At 38.5% G+C, this 24369-nt stretch overlaps 3 protein-coding genes across 6 annotated transcripts; 1 reads left to right on the top strand and 2 right to left on the bottom strand.

Annotated features, from left to right (window-relative positions):
* Positions 1-144: 144 nt before the first annotated feature.
* On the bottom strand, positions 145-10003 carry LOC127617303 (FAS-associated factor 2). 3 transcript variants are annotated; one of them, XM_052089267.1, is made up of 11 exons: positions 9714-10003; positions 7753-7821; positions 7569-7646; positions 6315-6391; positions 6093-6231; positions 5797-5882; positions 5599-5690; positions 5309-5486; positions 1446-1617; positions 1053-1196; positions 145-844 (listed from the first exon to the last, which is right to left on the bottom strand). In XM_052089267.1, exons 1-11 carry the CDS (start codon positions 9837-9839, stop codon positions 662-664), a joined length of 1344 nt encoding a protein of 447 aa, XP_051945227.1. In that variant the 5' UTR covers positions 9840-10003; the 3' UTR covers positions 145-661. The 3 variants fall into 3 exon arrangements, with proteins under 3 accessions (XP_051945227.1, XP_051945226.1, XP_051945228.1); XM_052089266.1 differs by having other exon boundaries at positions 7512-7646; XM_052089268.1 differs by lacking the exon at positions 9714-10003 and adding an exon at positions 8676-8771 and having other exon boundaries at positions 7512-7646.
* A 352-nt stretch (positions 10004-10355) lies between these two features.
* Positions 10356-17478, top strand: LOC127617317 (HIG1 domain family member 2A-like). Its single transcript, XM_052089292.1, has 2 exons — positions 10356-10662; positions 15121-17478. The coding sequence occupies exons 1-2, from the start codon at positions 10479-10481 to the stop codon at positions 15285-15287; spliced, it is 351 nt and encodes a 116-aa protein (XP_051945252.1). The 5' UTR covers positions 10356-10478; the 3' UTR covers positions 15288-17478.
* A 156-nt stretch (positions 17479-17634) lies between these two features.
* Positions 17635-23214, bottom strand: LOC127617313 (clathrin light chain B-like). 2 transcript variants are annotated; one of them, XM_052089285.1, is made up of 6 exons: positions 22814-23214; positions 21723-21772; positions 21470-21587; positions 20576-20687; positions 19387-19440; positions 17635-18599 (listed from the first exon to the last, which is right to left on the bottom strand). In XM_052089285.1, the coding sequence occupies exons 1-6, from the start codon at positions 22992-22994 to the stop codon at positions 18428-18430; spliced, it is 687 nt and encodes a 228-aa protein (XP_051945245.1). In that variant the 5' UTR covers positions 22995-23214; the 3' UTR covers positions 17635-18427. The 2 variants fall into 2 exon arrangements, with proteins under 2 accessions (XP_051945245.1, XP_051945246.1); XM_052089286.1 differs by lacking the exon at positions 19387-19440.
* Positions 23215-24369: the final 1155 nt, after the last annotated feature.

Raw genomic sequence — 24369 nt, forward strand, 5'->3', positions numbered from 1 at the left:
TGTATTTTTTAGGCCATATATAAGCACTTTTTATTTCCACATGGCTACAAACATTTTAAAATGGCTTTGGGTTTGTGCAGCACTCTGCAATGCAAATTTTACCAGTAGATTGAACAAGATCATTGTTAAAGTCAAACCACAACAACATGTTAAAACGTTTAATTTCGAATTGGAAAATTATATCTTTACATGACCAAATCCATCAGATGGACGACAGGCAACATATGAATTACCACAGGCACACTATGGGCAAACTTGCACTGCACTCTATTTAGACAAAGCCACAGGGAGAAGCTGTGGTCTTAGTTTTCTTTTCCAAACTAGCTGTGAACTGCAAGCAGCCCATCGGATCCTTTTCACGATAACCCTCTTTTGGTCGTTAGATAAGATACATTACATGGTAGACTTTGATTTGCTTAAAAAAAAACAAAGATAACTGTCTTGGCTTCCAGGCTTGTCCTTAAATATCTACGTCATATATTTACAGGGCCGTTCACCTGCGCTCATTTTACAGAACAACTTCAGTGCAGGGAAGGGTGGATTACTTTTTTTAATTCAGTAAAAGGTTTATTTCAATGATCCCTTGTCCAATCCATTGAACTGAAGAGAAGAACTGGAGGGGACACGGGACTTCAGTTGTGAGCAGGGGGTTAGCTAAATGTCAATCGTCTGTGAGGTCTTGCACAAAGAGGACTTCTGACCGGCTCAGACCGGCCTCCAGCAGAGTGGGGGGATTGGGCTGCTCTTCCTTCGGCAAGCAAGGCAAAACCCGGCGTGGGAAATTCGTTACTATTTGAAATTTCTCAGGGGTCTCTTTCAATGAAAACAGGAAGTCGTATATTACCTAAAAAGGAGAAAACACATTGATGTTTAACTACTGGTTCCTCAGCCAAGTATTAACATTTGTAGTATGTCTCATATGAGCCACCAAAGCAATGTTTCACTCGCACAAAGAAGTGCTGAGTCATACAATGTGTAGATGCTGGTGTCATACCGTTATAGTACTTGGCATGATACAAGCAAAGTAAAAAAAGCAGATGAAGTGTGGTTACCGTCAAAGACTGGTCAAAGAGGAATCTCCGCTCCACACGAGTATCATTGGGCAATTTGAACACTATTTTAACACTGTCCGGGTCGTCCAAGGGCGGTTCAGGGGGAAGACACTCAGACTTGCGCTCCTTCTCTTCTTCCAGTGTCTGTAATTACATAGTAATTAGTAAGTCATTATATAGGCATAGTCATTGTTATAGAGAATGAAATGGGTTGACTGACTAAAACAATTCTCACAAATACTTCCTCTCGTGATGTGAAAAGAAATAGAGACAGAAGACCTTAGGCTAGAGATGTTATTTCAAACTGTTATCTAAGGGTTGGCAATTATGGCATACACTGCACACAACTAAAGGATGTCATTTTCTGTTCAAATAATTAGTTTATATGCTTACTCTTAGTCTCCTCTCTTCAGCAAGGACGCTCTGGCGAGCATTCTCCTCCTCTTGACGTTTCTGCTCTTGTTCCTCTTTTTTCTTTCTGTCTTTCTCCTGGTCAGCAAGGAGGGATGCGAGGTAAGCTTCATCCTGCTGCTGCCTCAATACCTGCGTCTGGTTCCTCTCTTCTCTGAATCACATACACAACATGATCACTGGCTTTAACATATTAGAGACAGACAGACAGAACACTTGTTGAAAACGAATGAGACAATAAGAAAATGTGCCACCACTCAATGAGTGCATTTACATGCAATATAAAAGATGATTTCAGTTGGATTAAAGCAATAATGAATCTTTTTAAAATGTCATGGCATGTGCTAGTTTGCAAAAAACAGGCCTAGTTAATGCAGTGTATGCATGTATTCATGACAATCTGTCCCCAATAGGCCTCTGCGTTATGCACGTGATCTGAGAAATGGAGGTGCAATGTAACTTGTATTTAACACAGAAATCAAATGTAACACAAAGCGAAGAAGAGCAACTATGAGTGTCATACAGAAGTGATCATCCCTATGCTTTATTCCCTCCGCAGACTTTACCATCCACTGTGAGGAAACTGTGATTAAATTGATCGTAGAGTGTGCCTACAATGGTTGTTCTCCCTTCCCCTTTGCAGTAGTGTTAAATGTTTTTGTTATAAACTCATTAAAACAAGAAACGTCCTCTCATTTTCAACTGCTTTTATTTTCAGCAAACTTAACATGTGTAAATGAACAAAGATTCAACAACTAAGACAAACTGAACAAGTTTACCAGACATGTGAACAGAAATGGAATAATGGGGGTCAAAATCAAAAGTAACAGTCAGTATCTGGTGTGGCCACCAGCTGCATTAAGTACTTCAGTGCATCTCCTCCTCATGGACCGCACCAGATTTGCCAGTTCTTGCTGTGAGATGTTACCCCACTCTTTCACTAAGGCACTTGCAAGTTCCCGGACATTTCTGTGGGGAATGGCCCTAGCCCTCACCCTCCAATCCAACAGGTCCCAGACGTGCTCAATAGGATTGAGATCTGGGCTCTTTGCTCACCATGGCAGAACACTGACATTCCTGTCTTGCAGGAAATAATGCACAGAATGAGCAGTATGGCTGGTGGCATTGTCATGCTGGAGGGTAATGTCAGGATGAGCCTGTAGGAAGGGTACCACATGAGGGAGGATGTCTTCGCTGTAACGCACAGCGTTGATATTGCCAGCAATGACAACAAGCTCAGTCTGATGATGCTGTGACACACCACCCCAGACCATGTCGGACCCTCCACCTCCAAATTGATCCCACTCCAGAGTACAGGCATCTGTGTAACGCTCATTCCTTCGACAATAAACGCATGTACGACCATCACCCTTGGTGATGGGACAAAACCACGACTTATCAGTGAAAGGCATTTTTTGCCAGTCCTGTCTGGTCCAGCGAAGGTGGGTTTGCCGGTGAGGACCTGCCTTACAATAGGCCTACAAGCCCTCTGTCCAGCCTCTCTCAGCCTATTGCATTCTGTGCGTTGGAGGAGGGATTGTGCGTTCCTGGTGTAACTCGGGCAGTTGTTGTTTCCATCCTGTACCTGTCCCGCAGGTGTGATATTCGGATGTACTGATCCTGTGCAGGTGTTGTTACACATGGTCTGCCACTGCGAGGATGATCATTGTCCTTCCGGTCTCCCTGTAGTGCTGTCTTAAGCGTCTCACAGTACAGACATTGCAATTTATTGCCCTGGCCACATCTGCAGTCCTCATGCCTCCATGCAGCATGTCTAAGGCACATTCACACAGATGAGCAGGAACCCTGGGCATCTTTCTTTTGGTGTTGTTCAGAGTCCGTAGAAAGGTCTCTTTAATGTCCTAAGTTTTTATAACTGTGACCTTAATTGCCTACTGTCTGTAAGCTGTTAGCGTATTAATGACCGTTCCATGTTCATTAATTGTTTATGGTTCATTGAACAAGCATGGAAAATATTGTTTAAAGAGCACCTATGTTTTTTTAAATATTACCTTTCATGTAGTGTGTTATATAGCTGTTTGTGAATGTAAAAAAAAAAAAGTCAAAGATCAAAGTGCACGGCAAATGGAGTTATTAACTTCCAAAAGAAAGAAATGATTCTGAACACCTGAAACGAGTCATTAGTAATTCCAGACTTCCTTCCTGTACTAACCATATGTAATTTGGTAACAAAAAACCCACCTCTGGTCTTCATTAGTTGCACGCGAACCGCTTTGACCCACCTTCAAACACTAGACTACACAGCGGTAGACCAAACATGACATCTGACCAATCAGAGCAGAGTAGGCTCTCTGAAAGTAGGAGTTTAGAATGGATCATAGAACTTTTTTTAACACTGGGGAAAAAAAAGGGCAAACAATTTTGGGATTTTAGATTTCTGTATTCTCCATTCAGGTAGATAAGCGCTCTACTTGCTTGACTGGAAATTGTTGCTTGGGGGTGAAACAAAGATGGTCAACTATCTTATAAAGAATTTAAAAAAGACATCCTATATCAGTGTTGAGGGACAAACTCTTAATTAGAGGTGGACCAACTGATCAAAAAAGCTATAGGTTATTGGCAAAAATGTATGCCAATAGATACCTATAGCTTATAACATAAAAAGCTTAATTTGTTTAACACTTAATATAGACCATTGTAACAGGGCCAAGTCTCCGCTGTGTTTCAGGCTTGTTTACAGTTTAAAGTCCCACGTTATGCACAAAATCTTTTGCAATCTATTATGATGGGAAACTGCATCTGGGATTTTATTCATTTTAGACTCTTGAAGCCTACATGTTTGTGCCAATCATAGTGGAAAAACTTTGTTTCTAAAAAATTTTAAATCAATAAAAAAAATATATAATCAGATTAATTCTTTTCCACCACCTTAGGTTGCACATTGGCAAAATTCACTATCGGTTGACCTCAACTCTTAATTTCCTAAATTTACAAACTCACATATCAAAAATTTAAGAAAAGAGAAAAATAGCCAGTAGTCAGATGTCTACATGTAGAAATCTTTGTTTTTTGGATGACTTTAAACTAGAGCTGTCAAAATTAATGCATGCGATTAATTCAAAGCGTTTGACATTTCATTCAGCTCCACGTTGGTGCTGAACACTGGCTGGAGTAGGACAGAACCATTGCGATGTGTCCCTCCGGGGTCATTGCACTGATGCCCATACCACAAACATACACAACAGTGATTCTGTATCAATGATCAAGTGATGGAGAAAACTGAAAACTCTTTTTTTTTACAAAACCAACCCAGATAGGACCTGTGAAAAGCTGCATGCACATGACACGCTGGAGTGAAGCATCAGCGTCTCCTCGGCGCTGCTTTTGCACTTCCATGTACATGGACCGTGCCAGCGCTCTGCAAGTGCTTTTAATGTGGAGTTCGAAACGGCGTGGATCATGTGAATGCGAGGATGAGAGATGAAGAGATTTAAGGCCCATTGCAATAAAAACTCAACGTATGAGATTTCTTTCAGTTAGTCATCCTCCCACTTAGACTTTGGAAAATGATTAATGTTACATGAATTGGTGCTATTTTAGTGCAGTTCTGTCTTTATTTTGTGGAATACTCCATTTGGAAAATGTTAATAAAACATTATTGACATTTATGTAATTAATCGCAATTAAAAATTGTAATCGACTGACATCGCTACTTTAAACTCAATCAGAAAGCAGAACTACTGCTATGATTAGAATAGCGTACTACTCCTTTATATGATCCACTCCTATTTATTATATACTGTATTGTATACTGTATTTTATGCTTTACAAAGATATAGCAGAAATAGTGGGAGTATTATGCTTATTAGCCTGTGTAATCTCACCTCTCTAGTCGTTCTGACATGAGATATGTCTGGTTTGCCTCCACGATGAAGGTCAGCTGGTTGATAAGATCCTCAGGCTGGATCAGCCCCTCAAGTCGCCCAACAACTGTCATTTTACGGTCCTTTAGCATGATCATGGCCAGGAAGGGATAGGTATTTTCACGCAGGGCCTGAGAGACTGCACATACAACATGCAAAGACAAGGTAATGAACTCAACAGCAATAGTAACAAGGATATCTCAACTAGAGATACATTTCAGCCATAAAATTTAGGAAGTGATGATGGTTACCTCGGTAACCCTCTGGCTTGCTGGTAGAACATGCCCAGAATAGCATCCTTGTGTTAATGAAGGTCAGTACTTCTTCTGAACATAATGTGGTTCTGAAAGAGAGCGACACTATATGATAGACAGGAGCTCTAGTCATGAAAACGGAAGCAGTGCAGATGTGACACATGGATGGAGGAGCATATCACAACGCAAACCTACCGGCAGAACTCATCCGTGTCCTGGTGATCTTCCCCATGAAGGTAAACTAACAAGTAACGAAGCTCTCGCTTGGCATCGTTCAAAGCCTGAAAGGAGAAAAAATCATTACATTTACTTCCATTAATGTCTGATTTACTTAATGCAATCGGTCTCCTTGATAAATGGGTAAATTAATATTTAGAAGCGCAAAGTTTCTGCATTTAAATATGAGAAATTATTCAGTCGTAAACCTATTAAGATTGACACACCACTTCATTGCATTTTTGTTTTGAAACTTTATCAGATGGCTAACTTACTTGACTATATGTTCCCTGGTAGAATACAGGATGCGATCGACCATACTTCTCCTCAAAACTATGAATAAAGGACATGACATCTCCAACTGGATCTGTAACGCGACCCCTTGGATCCGGCCGAATGAATCTCAGGGCAAACCTGTGAAAACATTTTAGTTTAGTAACACAATTATATAGCTCTGCATCAGTTTCACACAAGATTAACAGTTAAAGCATTAATACCTGAATATGTCCAGAAGTGTGTAATAGGTAAACCTGAAGGGAAGCATTATCAAGTAGTAACTCCAACCTAATAAGCCCTGTAAAACACAGAAAAATACTTTAGTAAAAACAGTTTATTTACTGTTGCCGTGTTACTGTAGTATGACCCTCAACATTCTACCTTTAATCTGCACATTACATCTGAGATTCTAAAATATATTACCACTAAATAAAAATGTGTTGTAGGAATGTATTAGTTAAATATGTATAGAGGACAGAGGTAGACAATATATCGGTTTTAACGATTAATCAGTGCCAATAGTCTCGATAGTTTTTTCATCATTTTGTAATTTCACAATAAGAGTTCCCAGTGTGTTTCTGGCTTGTTTGTACTTAAAAAGTCCCACATTATTCACCAAATCTTAATTTAAATGGGATATTCATTTGGGACTCTGTGCTAGAAGTCTGCACAGGCCTTAAAATGAAACACGACCCTACCCGGCCCAGATGATCCCATCAGATTTTAAGCCCCAAACATGAAAACGCTTACTATCTAATATCTTATTCTAGCAAGTACTGTTGCAATAGGCTGTATTTTATGTAAGTATATAGGCAACATTCTTAACAGTACTGAAACGGTAAACATACACAATTTTAACAAGGCACAGCAGCCCCTTAGTACACTAGAGCAAAAGGGAAAAAAGCATTGAATTATCGTTTATTTGCTGAAACTTCACTTGGTGCAGAACAATCTCAAAGACATTCATCCAGCATGTGTTTACATAGGAAAATAATGGAAAAACACAACAGATGCACACAAAAACATATTCGGTGTGAACGGCCCCCCAACTCATCCGTTCACTGAGAGCCCGTGCGAGAAACAAGTTCGATACAGCCTGTTTATTTTTTTCATTTATACAAACCTGAACCCCTACTTGAAAAACTGACCTGAACCCGGCCCGAAATCCATCAGGTCTAGGGTCCCGTCTGGCCCGGGTCGGGTTGCAGACCTCTATTCTGTTCCCATCATAAAAAGGAAAGAATAAAAATACAAAATGTTCCATTCTATAAATGGATTTTAAAAACTATCACCAGTTAATCGCTTATTGGCCTTTCCCACCAACTTATCGGCAAAATGAACTATCGGTCGACCTCTAATAGAGAGGTGAATAAGGTAAAGGGAAATAAACATCAAAAAGGAGCAAAAGACCATCTTACTCTAGGCTGTGGTCTTGAGACAATATAGCTATACACTCTGTGGTCTGTTGTGTTGACCTGTAACGGTCTGGCGGGCGGTGGGTTGAAGACGCTCGGAACTCCTTCCTGCTCATTTAGTCTGTCTTGTACTGCGGCCTGCAATAAACACAAAGCAAGATTTCCCAAAACAATAATTAGAACACAAGGAGGGTCAACAATGACAGTTCAAAAGGATCCATTCTTATGGTTTACCAGATTTCACCTCAATGTTCCAATTGTGTTGTTCTAATGTGCGCCGACATTGGTCCATTGACTCCAAGCCTGTCAGGTCCTGAATAATTAGAATATATCATGTTATTCACAAACAAAACACTCTTTAGGTTAAAGAAAGGAGCTGAAATCCATGATCACACAGTTTTAGTGAGGTAGTAATTGCATATGGCTCATCAGTGCCAAATGGAGGACACATCTGTGTTGAAATATGTGTATAATTCTAGACAAAGTAAGTGTTGTGAGGAAGTCACTATTCTAGATCAAACGAATGAATGTTGCAGACAACCACATAGACAAATGCTTGTAAAATTCACATAAAAACAAATGGTAAATTACAGTCTTGACTAGACAGATTAAGTAAGAATTGTGAAACCAGTGAGCTGCCCACCTAGACAGCAATTGGTCATTATAGGCGCATTATAAACAGTCCTCAGAACAGTCGATGTTTTGAAACAGTAGTTCTCTCTGGTTGTAAATAAAAACCTAGCGATCTGCCTATCTAGGGATCATTTTGGACAAATGACTGCATTCGAAATGTGCGTATGTTGACCCCGCCCCCAAAAAATGCTGTGTATGTAGGGAGCTCTCTGGGTTTTCATGTCTCGCTGCCTAACTGACAGCTGCCAGTTCAACAGAATCAAAAGACACTTATATTGGTATAAAAAAAAATATATATATTTACATGGACGTCAACCAAGAAGTTATTACTTAGATGAAATCTGTATTTATTATGCAAACTGAATTTGGTGTCGTCTAAGATAAACTAACCCTCTTAAAGTCAGTTAGCTCGCTGAATGATAATTGACATCTAAACCAGAAGAATAAATAATAAATATAAACCGTTGAACTCCATTTTTTTTAATGAATGGGTGTATACAATAGTGTGAAGTATGAAGAGAAAGCTGGCGGTACCTGAAACTGAAGGAGTTTTTCAGTTTGAGCCTGAGATAATTCCTGCTCTTCTGGCGCCGCCATCTTATCTCGCCGAGCTCTAAAAAAACGTCATGACGTTTAAAGCGTGCAGACGTTAACGGATACGTAATACGTTGCACCAGCGATTGTTTTTCTTTTTGCGCCGCCTGCTGCGGTGGAGCCGTGTAGCGAACGTATTTACATTCTGTTTTAAACAGCAAAAATATCAAAGAATGTCATGTGATGATTTTTACATATTAAAATAGGTGCTAAGTACGACATTTGGTGTGGCATTTCCAATGTTTGATCACATTGTGATGTGATTTTAATGCTATTTGAAAATAAAATGATTTACTTACACTGTCAACACGAATTCATGCTTTCCACCCAAATAACAATTAAAAGTGCACTCAGTACGTTTTTCATCTTGGACTTACACTGACACCTAGTGGAGTATATGCAACATCATTCGAGCGCAATGGTTTTCAGTTAAAGGATCATTCTTTCAGAAATTCAGATCTTACAGAAAGTGGGCCACAGGTCAAGTATCCTGATTCCACAGGGAAAAGTAAAGGGCTTCAGAGATGTCGAAAGGAGCATATTGGCAAATCACAGAGCTACAATAACAATTCCAGCATTTGCAGTGAAAACGTAAAAATATACATCAAGTACCCATGACCAGTAGCCTATATATATCAAACCATTTCAATGAATTATCATGAGTAAAACTTTGTAAATTGTAATGCCAATCCAGAAATAATACCAGCCACATAATACAGAACATGTATTAATAATTTTTTTTATTAACTGTTGTTTTCACATAAATGAAGAAATCTCTTTGTTACAGAAGTGACTGTTATGAATTCAGCATTTACTTGATGAGGGGGAAGTTCAAAACACATTGAACTCTGAGACATCTGTAGGAAATAACCATCAAGGCTGCATGATGGATTTTAATAAGATTAAAATTGTGATATGGCCTTACACAAATACAAAGCCGCTATGGGCTACATTTTTAAATATATAGTCTGAAATTACCTTTTCAGCAAGAGCTGCGTGAGCCAGTGGTGCCCTGACAGAAGTAAAAGCAGACCGCAGAGTGGTGGGGGGAACCTCTACCCCACTCCTCCTAGAATCTACGCCCCTGAGCGCGGCAATAATCATCTTATTACGGTTCAAATAGCAGTCAAAATGGTCACCTCTCAAATGCTAGCTATAAACGCAGTAGCTTGGATCAAGTCACAGACCAAAGCAATTAGTCAGTCATCTATAAGAATAATCATAGTAAAAGAAGGAGCGCTGATTCGTTTACATGCATTATTTGATATGAAGCTTCAATAACGCTCACGTCCGTAACGCGTGTTTCATAAGTGTTTCACAAGTATAAAAGCAAGACAATTTGTTCATATCAACATGTTAACTTCGTACAAAGTATGAACTTATTTGAATGAATAGTGTTTTAGCGATATAATCTTAACCTTTAAAACGTTACGGACGTGACACAACGCTGAAACAACAATATCATAAATGTGGCTCTGTGACATAAATAAGGCGCTGTTATGACAAAGTAAGTGTTCACGTTTTTCAGATAATTCCTTAGGCCTATCTCTCGTGAAAATTTTTGTCAACATAAAGTGAAAATAAATAGTCCTTCAATCCCTCTTTTGCAATTATAAGCTGTTTGAAAATGTTTTACAAATGGCAACACAGAGTGAGCTGTGGAGTTATGTAAAGTGATGTCAGATGGCGGAAATGCCGTGTTTTCTGTTTATTTCACTTCCTGTCAACTGAGGCGCTTTAAGCATGGCAGCTGTATCGACTCCGGTTGGCCAAGATCAACCGACCAAAACATCTCCTCCACCCGTCCTGTTTGATCTGTCTCAGCCTCCGGTCATCGAGGGATTCACCCCACTGCCAAGAGTGACGGAAGAGAACTTTAAGGACAAATTCATCAGGAAGACGAAAGAGAACCCATTCGTCCCTATCGGTGAGTTACATAAAACAATGACTTACACAGAGTTTGACTTTCAGATACCCCTGTCAAAACAACATCAACAATTGTTAAACATATCTATAAGCAGAATTCCCTCTTGTTCGTTTTGAAAGTGCTTGGGATTCTTTATTGTGTCAAAGCCAAAAAGAAAGGATAACAAAGATGAAGTACAATAAGCAAAAACTGATGTATTATTTTTGATAGCAGCTTTGTTGGAGCTTTTTGTGACCATAACAAATTAAAGCAATAATAATAATAATAATAATACAAGTTTTTAATACTGGAACCACACACTCGGGGAGCAATAATAAAGTAATAATAAATTCTCTCATCATTTACTCACCCTAATGCCATCTCAGATATGATTTACTTTCTTCTACTGAACACAATGAAGATTTTTAGAAGAAGATTTCAGCTCTGTAGGTCCATACAATGCAAGTGAATGGTGATCAGATCTTTGAAGCAGTGTTGCCAACTATTTTCAATGGAAAGTAGCTAAAGCTTGCTCGAAAAGTAGCTAAATGTCGCCAGATGAGGTCATGCGTCATTAGCATATTAATGACGTCATCGCGTCGTATTTGCATTCTGCCTAATTTGTCGGTACTGTAGCCTACTTCAGTTTATAATAACGGTTATCTCCCCTAAACCGTGCTCATACTGTTTTTATATAAGTATATAGCCGAATGTCCAGTAAAACGGTTCTCAATTACATATTTTCTGTTAGACAACGGAACGGAACGGAACTTAGCTAACGTTACACGTTTATGAGTTTGAAGAAGGTTTATTGTTGTGTTTGGATAAGTAAAATGTATAGAGTCTGTAAATATACGATCTGAAGTCGGTGAGTTCAGAAACCGAACCGGAATGAACTAAAATTCTGATTAGTAGTGAATATAAGCGCATGCCAAGAAAAAACGGTCAAATTAAATGTTTTGAATTAAAACAAAGGAGAAGGCAGCTGCTATGTGATCACTGATTGGTTCCTGCTAACACAGCGTGCACATGCGCAGCTCATTCATGTCTATGTCCGCTGGCGTGCAGTCAACGGAATGTGCTGCTCCTCTCAGCCGCTCACTGAACAGAGCAGACGCAGCGGGGAAGTAAGACCTCACGCTTGCAGTACTGGTGATATTTGGAATTTGGAAAGTTGCTAAGGTTTGTCCAAAAAGTCGCTAGATTTGTCGCTAGTCGCGTTTTTGAAAAAATGTCGCTAAAGGGGTCTGAAAAGTCGCTAAGTTGGCAACAATGCTTTGAAGCACAAAAAGCATAAAAGGCAAGTCGTGCTCGCTGCAGAGCAAGCTCCTCCTCTCTTGACCTAGTCTAGCTCCACCTCTATCGATCTAGTGAAGCGCCACTAATTTCGCCACCTGCTGTTAATGTAAGACCATCGTCAGATCGAACTTAACCTAATTAGGAAATTTGTTATTGATGATGCGCAAAGATTAGGTTAAAGTAACCATAAGACTTGCATGGAACTGGAGATGCTGGCATAGCTGATATTGCCTGACCTTTCTTTAACATTTTTCATGATTTCATGATATTTCAGCCTTGTTCCTGTGACAAACGGCATGACTAGACTATCTGTGCACTCCTGCTTTTTTTTTCTTCTCCATCATATTAAGGCTATTTGTGAATTTATCTCAGTTAAATTGATGTAATAATTTTTTTTCCCATCAGTTAACTTGTTGAAGGCGAGGGTTGTACTAGCAAGACATACAAATATTTCTTTTGTCATATTTTTCCTACATGAAAAACTACATGACCTCAATTCTCTCAATGGAAGGGAGCCTGGATTTTGTCCTCATCCATTTCACCTTCATAGAAAATAGTGTCAATAAACAGGTCCCGCATTGTTATGGCCAACAAGGCATCATCCTCGTTCATCCTTATGACCTGTGGTAATTGAACATTCCCAGCAAAGTGGATTCGGTTCTCCTCCACCCAGTCACAGGCGAGCAGAATCTGTTTCATCACCGCCGAATCCTTTGTGCAAAAAGATATTACATTTCAATAATAATGTAGTTAGTCAAGTGTTGCTCAAACACTTTTATGAAACGGAAAAGGTTATTACATAAACAAACAATAGTCAAACAATACATAAATTTTCCCTGTACCTACATGGATTCTCATAGATGGGGTGACCTCCATGATGTTTATAGCCGGTTGGATCATTTGCTTGGTGACTGACTGTTGGCTTTGAAGAAAATAGTAAAATTGGAAAACTGGAAAATTTTCCTGTGTGCATTATATTTATTTATTACAAATGACCTGCATACTTGGAATGCACACATAAAGTATAGTTATCAGTATCATACCTTGCCAGAGGAAATGCCTGTAGTAACTGATGGCACCACCACCACCTCCTGATTACAGGCATGTCAGACTGATCAAAGATGGCAATTGAAAATCTTAAGCATTAAATGTTAATTGTGTTTTCAACCGTTTTTTGCTGAACAAATAACCAGAAATTTGTAAAAACTCACTGCTGAAAAATCAAAGGGCTTCCCAAGGGTCACATACAGGGCATACTGAAATACAAAATCAAAACTCTGATGTTATATAAAAAAATGTTTCTATGATAAAACAATAACACAACACATTTTATTATTATACAACAATATATCTTCTGGAGCAGTCACATGTAAGCAGAAAACAAAGTTGATCATATTGTATTATACCATGGTTAGTCTAAATACTGGATTCTGATTGGCTGGAAGGTGGTGTGCATTAAAACAGGTTACTGCACAGGTAATTCCAGTCAGTTTGCATAGATAGACACTTAGCAATCGCTTTATGGAGACATGTCTGTCTTGCATTGGCACATGGGCAGTGCCAGGAATTCTTTTTAAAATCATATGCTGCTATTCTGCAGCCCAGTCTGCTGTGTTTTGATATCTTCGGCTCATATATTGAAAATGACTTTTTAGAAGGAGGCACTCCAACAGTCACCTCAACAGAAAGTGGAACACCTGCATCAGCAGCTGCTTTTTGGCGTCCCCAAATATCATCGCAGTATCCATTTCTGACAGAACCTCCTCCTCCAAAATAATGAATGCGGTGTCCATTCGAGGGCAGAAGAGCAAAGACTTAAGATGCATGCACTCATAAGGAAGAATTCCACTCCTGACTGCAAATTCAGCATTTGTCTTGCATTCATCCAGTTCACAGATTAGGTTTAGGAATATGTATAGGAGAGCAAGGCTTAAAGAATGATTTATCAACATTTTTGGCATCAATGCATTGGCATGACAGGGGCCATTTAGCTGAAATTTCAGTTACCCTTTGCCTGTGTTTTCTGTTAATGTGAACCAGCAAGTTCCTTTTATTTATTTGAACGACAGTATGTGCAAGTCACCCTGACTTGCTGTCGGACGCATTAATCCTACGATGGTGCTGCTGGGGTTAAAGGTGGTATTGCTGCTGGAGAAGGAGGTGGTGCTGCTAGAGATGGATGTGGTGCTGATGCTGGAGATGGTGCTGCTGCTGTGGGTAGAGGCTGTCTAGATGCTGTATTTTTGCAACTTGTCATATGATTAATCAGAGCATCCCTTCTGATTAATGTTGACATGCAGTAGCAGCAGTGAAAATGTGTTGCTTGTCTGCAGTCTAGACTGCACTTTATGATGACAGAATCTAAAATGTAGAAAGAATACCTTTGATAAACTGTCTTGTTTACAATGTTTTATACCGTGCAGTGCCCCCGCAGTGGTTTTTACATCCCCCGCCATCTTTCCAAGTGGTTCCGTGCACTCACTGCACAAGCTTACGTGTAGCTCCTCCTTGCTGGTCGTCTAGCGAGGGGGAGCTAAACGTAAGCTACACCCATTTGCTCTGCAGTGAGCAGCCTCTCTAAAAAGGCAGCATTAAAGTAATCCATACGACTCCAGTGGTTTAATCCATATCTTCAGAAGTGATATGATATATGTGTGGGTGAGAAACAGATCAATATTTAAGTCCTTTAGATTTTACTCTAAATCTCCAGTAGGTGGCGATGTGCATGAATAATGCGAGTCACCCAAAAAAACAAAAGAAGAATGTGAGAGTTTTTGGTTAAAAAAAAAAAGGACTTAAATATTGATCTGTTTCTCTATCACACCTATCATATCGCTTCTGAAGACGTGGATTAAACCACTGGTGTTGTATGGATTACTTTTATGCTGCCTTTATGTGATTTTTGGAGCTTAAAATATCTGATCACCATTCACTTGCATTGTATGGACCTACAGAGCTGAGATATTCTTCTAAAAATCTTTCTGTAGAAGAAAGTCATGCGTATCTGGGATGGCATGAGGGTAAGTAAATGATGAGAGAATTTTAATTTTGGGGTGAACTATATCTTTAAAGTGGACAGCAAAAATATTTTCTTAATACACCATAACTATGTGGAGGATTTAGTTTAGAACTGTCAATCAGTGGAATCGTTATCATTCTCTTGTGATGTCTCTCTTTAAGGTTGCTTAGGAACAGCAGGGGCATTGATCTACGGCCTCGGAGCCTTCAGAAGTGGCAAGACCCGACAGTCCCAGCTGCTAATGAGAGCCCGTATCTTCGCCCAAGGCTTCACTGTCGTTGCTATTATAGTGGGCGTGGCTGCAACGGCTCTGAAACCCAAGCAATGAGAGAGGACAGACCAAGGGCAACACCAGAGCCTGTTTGATCATTCAAGAGCCTTGAGTGGAATGAACTGAACCTTAAATGCCAACTCAGGATTGTTTATTTCCCAGTGAGAGGCCCAGTGCATGAACACAAGTTATAGATTGCAAGGTTTATACACAGATTTAATGCCCAGCATTTAATATATGCCATCTTCTTGACCCAAGTCCACAGTAGCCACATTTTGTGCTTAAATTATTTGATGTGAACTGCAAATCAGTGCCTGCTTTTCCATGTTGGTGAAGTAAGGATACATGGACATTGTTACCTCAATTTATTATGTCTGTGTACATTTAGGAGAACCATTGATGGTGCAGTGTAATGTGTCACAATATTAGCAATCTCATTATTAAACAAAAAAGTGTAATAAATTTAATCCTAGTTTTTGAGATACATTGGGTCATACTGTGTCAATTCAACCGGAGGTTCCTGGCTCAATTTTTTTTTTAACTGGTCAAAGAAATCCATTATGTATGATTAAGTCCAAACTCTTAAATGCTATGGTTCAATATTTATATTTGGAGTTATATTTAATTTGTTTACTGGGGTCAAAATGACAACTTTCACCCATGATTGTGGAGCAAAACTACAGGTAAAAATAAATTATAACCCTAGAAAGGTGACAGCATCATTGATTTATTTTTACAGAGAAAGGTCCATCCATCCATCCATCCATCCACGTCAACCGCTTATCCTGTGTACAGGGTCGCGGGGGGCTGGAGCCTATCCCAGCTAACATTGGGCGAAAGGCGGGGGACACCCTGGACAGGTCGCCAGTACAGAGAAAGGTCTGTTACTAAAATCCATTGACTTCAGCACTCCTTGTTGTAGGGTTGTGTTTTGCAAAATATGTGCAAAAACTGTACTTTTAGGGGTACAACAGCTTGTCACTGGGGCAGTACACCTACAGTAACTTCTTTACACCTTAATGTACTAAAATGTACTCTAGCGACAGACAGGGACCAAATACATCCCGACTGTTATGGAAAGGTTACAGTGGATGTAGTTTTAGGGTATTGCTCCAGTGACAAGCCGCTGTACACTGTTTTGGAGTGGAAGTGCCTATAACTCCAAATTATTTGAAGATATTTTATTATACTTTTAGATTTAGAAATGTCCTTTTTATATCTTCATTTCTCAGGCCCTACATGGTTAAATCCAAAGAGATACAGGTTGTCAATTAGACTGAAAATTGTTAAAGTTTACACATTTTCAATGGGTAAAAACCAAATGTGGGTCACATGGTATGAAGCTAGTTTTTCCTGTCCAACAAAATAAAGGGTGAAAGAACACATAATGGTTAAACTAGAGATGTACCTTTTGTTATGCACATAAAAACAATGTCAAAATCAATTTGATTTGTTTTTAAAATCATATGCAAAAATTGCCCTCTTTAAAATAATAAATGTATCAGTAAATATTGATCCATGGCATTAAATATGGCTTTAATCATATAATTTGTGTGTCTTCAGAATTTTTTTTTATATGTTTTTGTTTTCCGAAGTTTCTGAAATTTGGTTGATTTCACATGGAATAACCCATTAAATGTTTTCTGAAATAAAAAAAGTTTTTATTGAATTACACATCAATATAGCATGGTACACATCAAGCACACACAATCAATTAGAGCAAGGGGTTGAGATAAGCGTTGTTAAAATAATAATTATTAAAAAAAGACAAAAAAATGTAACCAATATATTTGATGTCAAATCGTTTCATTAAAACCAAGAGTTTTATTTAAACATACGGTTTACAAATGTTTTCTTCAGGGAACCATCATGCATTGTAGTATGCAACTAAACTGGTTATCTTAAAATGCTACACAAACTGCTTAACATAACAAGGCCTCCCAACTGGGTGAATATGAATTATACAAACAATAAGTAACACCCATAGTTGTTTCATGCAAGTAACCAGTAGGACTGCAAAAACATCTGGACCAAGTTCTATAAAATGGAATCCTGTTTGATCTCCAGCTAAAGCTTTTATATGCAAAAAGATAACTACCTGCATTGTTATTTTATTGTGCTACCTTGAATTTCTAGAGCGTTCAGATTTTGGCAGCTTGGATGATGAAGGCCAGTGGGGTAGACATTAAGTCACAGAGAGTAAAGGTTCAGGCACAGAATTCATTGCTGTAGACTGAGGCCTCATTTACGAACTCAACACTTGACAAAAGATGTGGTTATTCATCCCTTAGGTATATATTAAATGAGTAATGAGGGCTTGTCGTGCTGTGATTTGTTATATAAGCAGGATAATACACCTGTAAATCAAAGTAACTGCTGTGATCTTTTTACTCCTGCTGAAAAATATCCCAGTGCTGACTGCTATGGGAACAACAGTCATGAAAAGAAGAGCTGCATTTGTGACTAATAATCATCAGAACAATGAAAATGTGGCAATGTGTAAATTATAATAAACAAGAACCTTAAGCTCACAAACATGGCTTCCCTCTTGGCAGTGAACATAAATGCATGAAAGCAGATAATACCAAATCTGGATACTGATAACAATTTATGAAGAATACTCTGTAGGGTGGGAGATGGAAACTAAACTGTCTGTATATAGACTGTAACAAAACAGTAGAGTTTTGTGAAGATATCTGTATAACTTTGTAGATCCTGAATGGTTCCTGTTGAACACCCCATCAGTGGATTAATGCTGCCAAATGGTTTGTGGGTAATTAAGTTGTTCTGTCACATCAATCAATATAAAGTTAACTGTAAATATCAAAAAGCTGGACCAAATTATTATATATTTTTTTGCATTGTGGTAAAACTATTGGCTTTCTAATGATGTCATTTACATTAGGATTCATTAAATAAACATAAATTCCTTGACCTGGTCACTATTTGTCAGATGTTTGCGGCACACTTCATTTCTATTTTTTAAAAATTCTTAAACATGAAATAGCCAAACTAAATCTTTTGTCCCAGCAAAACACCAAGGTACATAAATAGAAAGTTTAAATACAACATTGTACACATTCGATGACCCATTAAAATCCAAACAACTTGCAATTGTAAAGAGTGTTCAGCCTCACTAAATTAAAGTGCAAGAAGGAAAAGAAAGCATGTAAAACATTATTAAATAGGGACTTATTTTAGTGAGCCAGAGGCGTCTGTTTTAGAGAAATGAGAACGGAGCGCATTCGAGACACGTCTTTAGTCTGACGGCTGGTTTTTGGGTTGAAATCACACAGCCGGGCCACTTTCTCCCACGCCGTGCCAGGACTGTCATCATCACATTCCTTGAGAAAAGCTTCCTCTGATGCTCTACAGGAAGGGAAGGAAGAGAATCATCTGTCACCTCAGATAGTGTAGAGGTCAGAGGTCATGGCATGGGAAAATATATACAAAAATACACCCATTCATCTGTATGTTTGTCTATCCATCCATCCGTCCATCCATCCATCCATCTATCCGTCTCTCATCTATCCATCCATTTTTCTGTCTCTATCAAATCGCCCACCCATCCTTCCATCAATCCACTTGTTTGTCTCTATCTGTCCATCAATCCATCCATCTATCTACTGTATCTGTCTGTCCATCACCATCCATCCATTATCTCTCAATCTCTCTGTCTCCATCCATCCATCCATCCATCCATCCATCTATCTATCCACCTGTTTGTCTCCATCCATCCATCAATCCATTCATCTATCTACAGTATCTGTCTGTCTGTCCGTCCGTCCGTCCATCTCCATTCATCCATCCATCTATCTGTCTCAATCCACCCAACCATCCATCCATCCATTCATCTTTATGTCTATATATCTGCCTGTCTGTCACAACTCAAGTAAGCATGGCATGATATATAATATTAAATAACATTTTAAGAATCCTAGACTGGCTATTATCTGAAAAAAGAAATGACGTTTATAAAGTTTAAAAGTTAAGATGTAATAAGCCATTACAAATTTTAAAGAGACTTAAGGGAGCCATGCATCCACAATTATGTAAACATCCAAAATAAGCATGTCTTTGTTTATGTGATGCAAGTAAGAAACTGAGTGCAATTATGTAATTTTGCTGATTTAGGGACATGTTATGGTAAACATACACAAAGCCTATGGCATCAGAGTTGGGCTGTTTGTAGAAAGCCTTATCAGCAATCCTAGTGCACAAACAGGCAGAACAGCAGAAGAGGGAAAAAAAGAACAAAGTAAAGAAAGAGGGCAATGGGAGTGGGAGAGTGAAAGGAAAACAGAGGGAAAGAGTCAGTACACACTACACATGAAAGTAGTGTTAAAGTACATCAAATGATTTTCATGATAATAAGACTGTGGAATAAGGATATGAAAAAAAGATTGAGCATTACTCATAAACTATCAGTGTACTATCTTATGGCTGAATATTACAGTTGTTACAGTTGTCAATAATTACTGAAATAACTTATAATATTGCTGCCCATTAATATCTAGTAAGCCAACGTATCAACAATGTAGTTTGGCTATTGTAAAATGGATATTGGCTGTTTGGCTATTGTAATCTGAATTTCTCATAATAGATGATTGATTATTAAACTTGATGTGTCTTTGAAACTAACATGCCTCTAACTCTCAAAAGAAAAACACACAAGCAGAACAAATTTCTGCGTAAATCGCTTATAAAACCACTGTTGCGTAAATCGTCACATTCATTTCAACGCAACAATTTACGTAAGAATGGATTCATTCTGCTTGCATTTTACTAATGATGCTCAATATTATCTACATGTCACTAAAGGGATAGTAATAATAAAATATAACGTATAATCAATTATATCGTTAACACTGTGGCATATCCAAAGTCTATGTGATTGATCTATACAGAACAACAAAAAAAAACAGTCTTTTTTGTGCACATGAAAAACTGCAGTAAAGGACAGTGAAAATTAGACACCGTACAATACCTGAAGTCTATGTTGAGATGTGTTACAGAGGCTGGTGTTAGTATCATAATGGATAAGTTACATTTAGTAATCTGAAACAACTCATTTATATACCATCTCTATAAACGATGTCTCTCTAAAAACATGTCTTTTAAGACTCTGTGTAATGGTTAAAGTAGCACAGTTTTCTTTCCTGTGTTGTTGCGCTAATATTTTTCTGAACAGAAATTAGTATACGCCCATGCAAACAAGATGAGTCATCAATATTTTTGGTCTGGAAGTGTCCTGAAAATGTGCATATCTGCTAATGTTTTGTAACCTTTTAAATAAGTTTATTAAAGTTATACAGTGTGAACGTTAAAGATGTAGTGCAAAATACCTGTTGTTGGCTTTATTTTTCTCCTTCTGTTCATTCTGGTGAACATGCCAGTCCTCTAGCTCTTTCTGAGCTTTCTCCCTCCACCCAGCCTCAGCTGCTTTGGAGGCCGAATCTACACATCAGAAACCAAAGAAAGATGTGTATGACTTGCTTTCTTCTTTTAGAAGAATATTTCAGCTCTGTAGGTCCTCACAACGCAAGTGAATGGTGAGCAGGACTTTGAAGCTCCAAAAGGTGAGGCAGCATAAAAGTAATCCGTACAACTCCATAGGATTAATCAATGTCTTCTTAAGTGATCCAGTCAGTTTTGGGTGAAAACAGCCAAAATGTAATTTTGTTCACACTATAAATCTTGACAGTAGTCTCCTTGGCGACCATGATTTCAAGCTTGATTATACTTCCTTTAGCACCATCTAGCACTCTGCACATTAATTAAACACTAGGAAGTGTAATCGAGCTTGAAATCATGATTGTGCCTTGAGACTGCAATGGCCAGATATACAGTAAAAAAATACTTATATTTGGATCTGTTCTCACTCAAAACTGACTGGTGGTCACTTCAGAAGACATTGATTAAACCACTAGAGTCTTACAAATTACTTTTGTGTTGCCTTTATGAGATTTTTGGAGCTTCAAAGTTCAGGTCACCATTCACTTACAATGTATGGACCTACAGAGATGAGATATTCTTCTGAAAATCTTTGTTTGCATTCAGCAGAAGAAAGAAAGTCACATCTGGGATGGCATGAGGGTAAATGATGAGAGAATTTTAATTTTTGGGGTGAACTATCCCTTTAATTAAACTGGCAGTCTATTCAGTTTGTAACACCAACAAAACCAACAAAAAGTTTCCTACTTTACGTTATCAATAATTATACAGGAATAATTCATCACCTAATTCCTCCAGCCGAGCCCTTTGTTCCTCCCTCCATTTGCATAAACTCTCAGGTTCTTGTCTCTGCATGTCCACTTGAGCAATAGCTGAGTAGCTGTCAGCTGTGCCGTTGTTGTCCTAATGTTACAATAATGATGTAACGTTAACAACATTCCTTGCCTATGAACAACTGCCAGTTGCGTTGAAGTACATACACATAAACAAAAACTGTAAACTGTAATCAAACATTTGCATTTTTCCAACCACACTTACTTGAAACATATCTCCGTTCACAGCAGTCACTGGTGCTCCCACAAATTCACCTGCGCTCAAACAGGAGAAACAACTTGTGAATGCGAGTTTCAGGACTTGGGCAAAAGTTACCAAAAGCAAACATTACAGGTATCACTGGAATGCAGCAAACCTTGTTGGACTGTGAGTAGTATGCATTGAAATGGCTTTGCCTGACCTCTCTCACCATTTCTAGATCTAGTCAGCAGGTGAGCCGCTTTGCAACAAACCTTTATTTCAGCCAGGTTTAGCAACCTTGATTGTCTCGGCTCTTCAGTTTTGCAGTGGTGGCTTTCATCAGAGTGCACTTTTCCTGTTTGTTTACAGTCTGATCAAGAGAGCATGAAGCCCATTTTCATCTCAACTTTTAAATCAAATCTAATGATGTGCCACAAATTTCACCGGCAATTTTGATTAGGTTGTATTAGCTTTAAGTTCTATTACTATTAATACAATTGCAGGGAAACATGTCCGAGTATATTGGGTTCTTCATAGCTTTTTTTTTTTTTTAAACTAATAACTCCCCATGATGGCTGCTTATGAATCTTTATGATGAAGACTCTGAACATAGCCTAATAGTAAGTTTCATTACGGTCACATTTTACATTACCTTATTATTTTACATTGTAATTACATTATTAATTATTTTTGCTCTAGTAATAATTTTACCATACCCTTTGAAATATACCATGGTACTGAGTGATTCCACATTCATTTAGCATAGTATTTACATGGTACTCCAAAATACTTAGAATGATATTAATTATTAACATGGAAATAATAGAATAACATAATACCATGATCCACGTGTCCAAAAAAACTAAACAAACAAACAAAAAAAAAAAACAGAATTAATAAAAATAAATAAAAAATGTCACGTTTTACAACTTTTTATTATTAGTGTGGAGCAAGAAAACTGTATATTCATATATATTGGATTGCACTCCACGCGACTCAAAATCAAAATAAACTCCAAATAATGTAGTTTTATCAGTCAAAGTACTTTAATACTCAAATAATACTTTGATATCACTGACTGAACACAAGCAAACAGGCCGGTGTGACACACGCACCTCCATTGGTCGTGTACGTGTCCGAGGGCAGAGGCCCGCCGTCCTCCAGCGCACCGAACCCGGCGCTGTCGTTCTCAATCACGGCGATCTCATCCTCCTGCTGGGCCAGAAACGCGGCGGCCGGGTCCTCCTCCACATGAACTCCGTTGTCAGACGCGGAAAAGCCAAAGTCGTCAGCCATGTTTAACAAAGTCACACAAGCTGCTCTAAAAGCCCTCCAGCTGTTTTGCGAGCGAGTTAAGAAGGATTAAAAGGAGAAATATACTTACGCGCGCTTATAAAGGGTAAACGTAGAAAGCTTTGGATGTTTTAGTAGTATATAGAGGAATTGTTACTTTTTTATTGCAGCAGGTTGGCTATGACATGAATGACATGCAGCTCTTGATGAGAGTGCAGGGAAAAATTCGCGGCAGACAGTTGATTTGTTGCGTTATGTCTACATCTACTGGAGAAAAGTAGTACTGCAGCATTATTTAGTTTTTGTCTTGCTCAGATCAGAGTTCTCACGTAGCCTACACTTTCTTTTTCTTTTTCTTTTTTTTTTTTGGTGATAGGAGAAACTAGTGCACACAGAACATTACAGTGAGACACAGAATATAAAACAAGATAAGAGTATAAATAGAGATACAAATAATAGGACATAAAACAGAGTGGCATATGTACATGTGCAAGTGGTCATGTATGTGCAAGTTAGGGTATGTACAGTTATTGAATTAAATATGTGAATTTACATATGTACATGAGGTATTTATTTACAGTATTGCACTATGGGGAGTCCTGAGGCAGTTTAATTGTTCATGAGGAAAATGGCCTGAAGGTAGAAACTGTTCTTGTGCCTGAATGTCCTGGCGCTCAGTGCTCTGTACCGCTGGCCAGAGGGCAACAGTTCAAGGGAATGGGCAGGGTGTGTGGGGTCCAGAGTGGTTCTACCTGCACATTTCCTCACTCTGGAGACATACAGGTCTTGGAGGGTGGGCAGGGGGACACCAATAATCATCTCAGCAGTCCTGACTCTCCGTTGTAGTTTTCTTCCATCTGATTTGGTGGCTGAACCAAACCAGACAGTTATAGATGTACACAGGATAGACTAAGTGATGGCCGAATAGAACTGTGTCAGCAGCTCCTGTGGCAGGTTGAACTGTGAATTAGAATAGTAGCAACAACAAAAAAGAAAAAAAGAAAAGAAAAAAAAATAGAGAGATAGTGAGAGAGAAAAGGGATAGATGGTTTCCTGTTTCTTTCTTTATTCATTCATTCATTGTTTGTATTGGTTAACAACAAGCAGATAACTTCTTGCTGCTGGACAGTAAATAGAATTGCACGGGGAGCTACAGGAGTTTAAAATCATGTAAGGTTTTCTTTAATTTCCCTTTTGATGGTCTACAGATGCACTTTAACCTATTTCAATAATTTAACCAAATTATTATGATTTTTGCTTTCTGTGTTATGTTATGATATGTTGGTATTCATATCAGAAAAAAGCTGATTACAATCTTTTAAGATTGGTTCAAAATTATGATAGAAATTCTAATAGGATTTTTTGACAAGGGAAGTCT

This window comes from Xyrauchen texanus, chromosome 23, assembly GCF_025860055.1.
Source record: "Xyrauchen texanus isolate HMW12.3.18 chromosome 23, RBS_HiC_50CHRs, whole genome shotgun sequence".
Lineage (NCBI taxonomy): Eukaryota > Metazoa > Chordata > Actinopteri > Cypriniformes > Catostomidae > Xyrauchen > Xyrauchen texanus.

Bases quoted from the DNA above. Each gene is read 5' to 3' on its own strand.
- LOC127617303 (XM_052089266.1), bottom strand. From the start codon at position 9,839: ATGATTATTGCCGCGCTCAGGGGCGTAGATTCTAGGAGGAGTGGGGTA. The intron at 5,691-5,796 runs GTAGGTTTGCGT...GCTCTCTTTCAG, and splicing joins GACACGGATGAGTTCTGCCG to AACCACATTATGTTCAGAAG. The intron at 1,197-1,445 runs GTAAGCATATAA...ATGTAATTACAG, and splicing joins CTGAAGAGAGGAGACTAAGA to ACACTGGAAGAAGAGAAGGA.
- LOC127617317 (XM_052089292.1), top strand. From the start codon at position 10,479: ATGGCAGCTGTATCGACTCCGGTTGGCCAAGATCAACCGACCAAAACA. The intron at 10,663-15,120 runs GTGAGTTACATA...TCTCTCTTTAAG, and splicing joins GAACCCATTCGTCCCTATCG to GTTGCTTAGGAACAGCAGGG.
- LOC127617313 (XM_052089285.1), bottom strand. From the start codon at position 22,994: ATGGCTGACGACTTTGGCTTTTCCGCGTCTGACAACGGAGTTCATGTG. The intron at 21,773-22,813 runs GTGCGTGTGTCA...GTTTGAGCGCAG, and splicing joins CACGTACACGACCAATGGAG to GTGAATTTGTGGGAGCACCA. The intron at 20,688-21,469 runs GTGATGAATTAT...TCTGATGTGTAG, and splicing joins GGCTCGGCTGGAGGAATTAG to ATTCGGCCTCCAAAGCAGCT.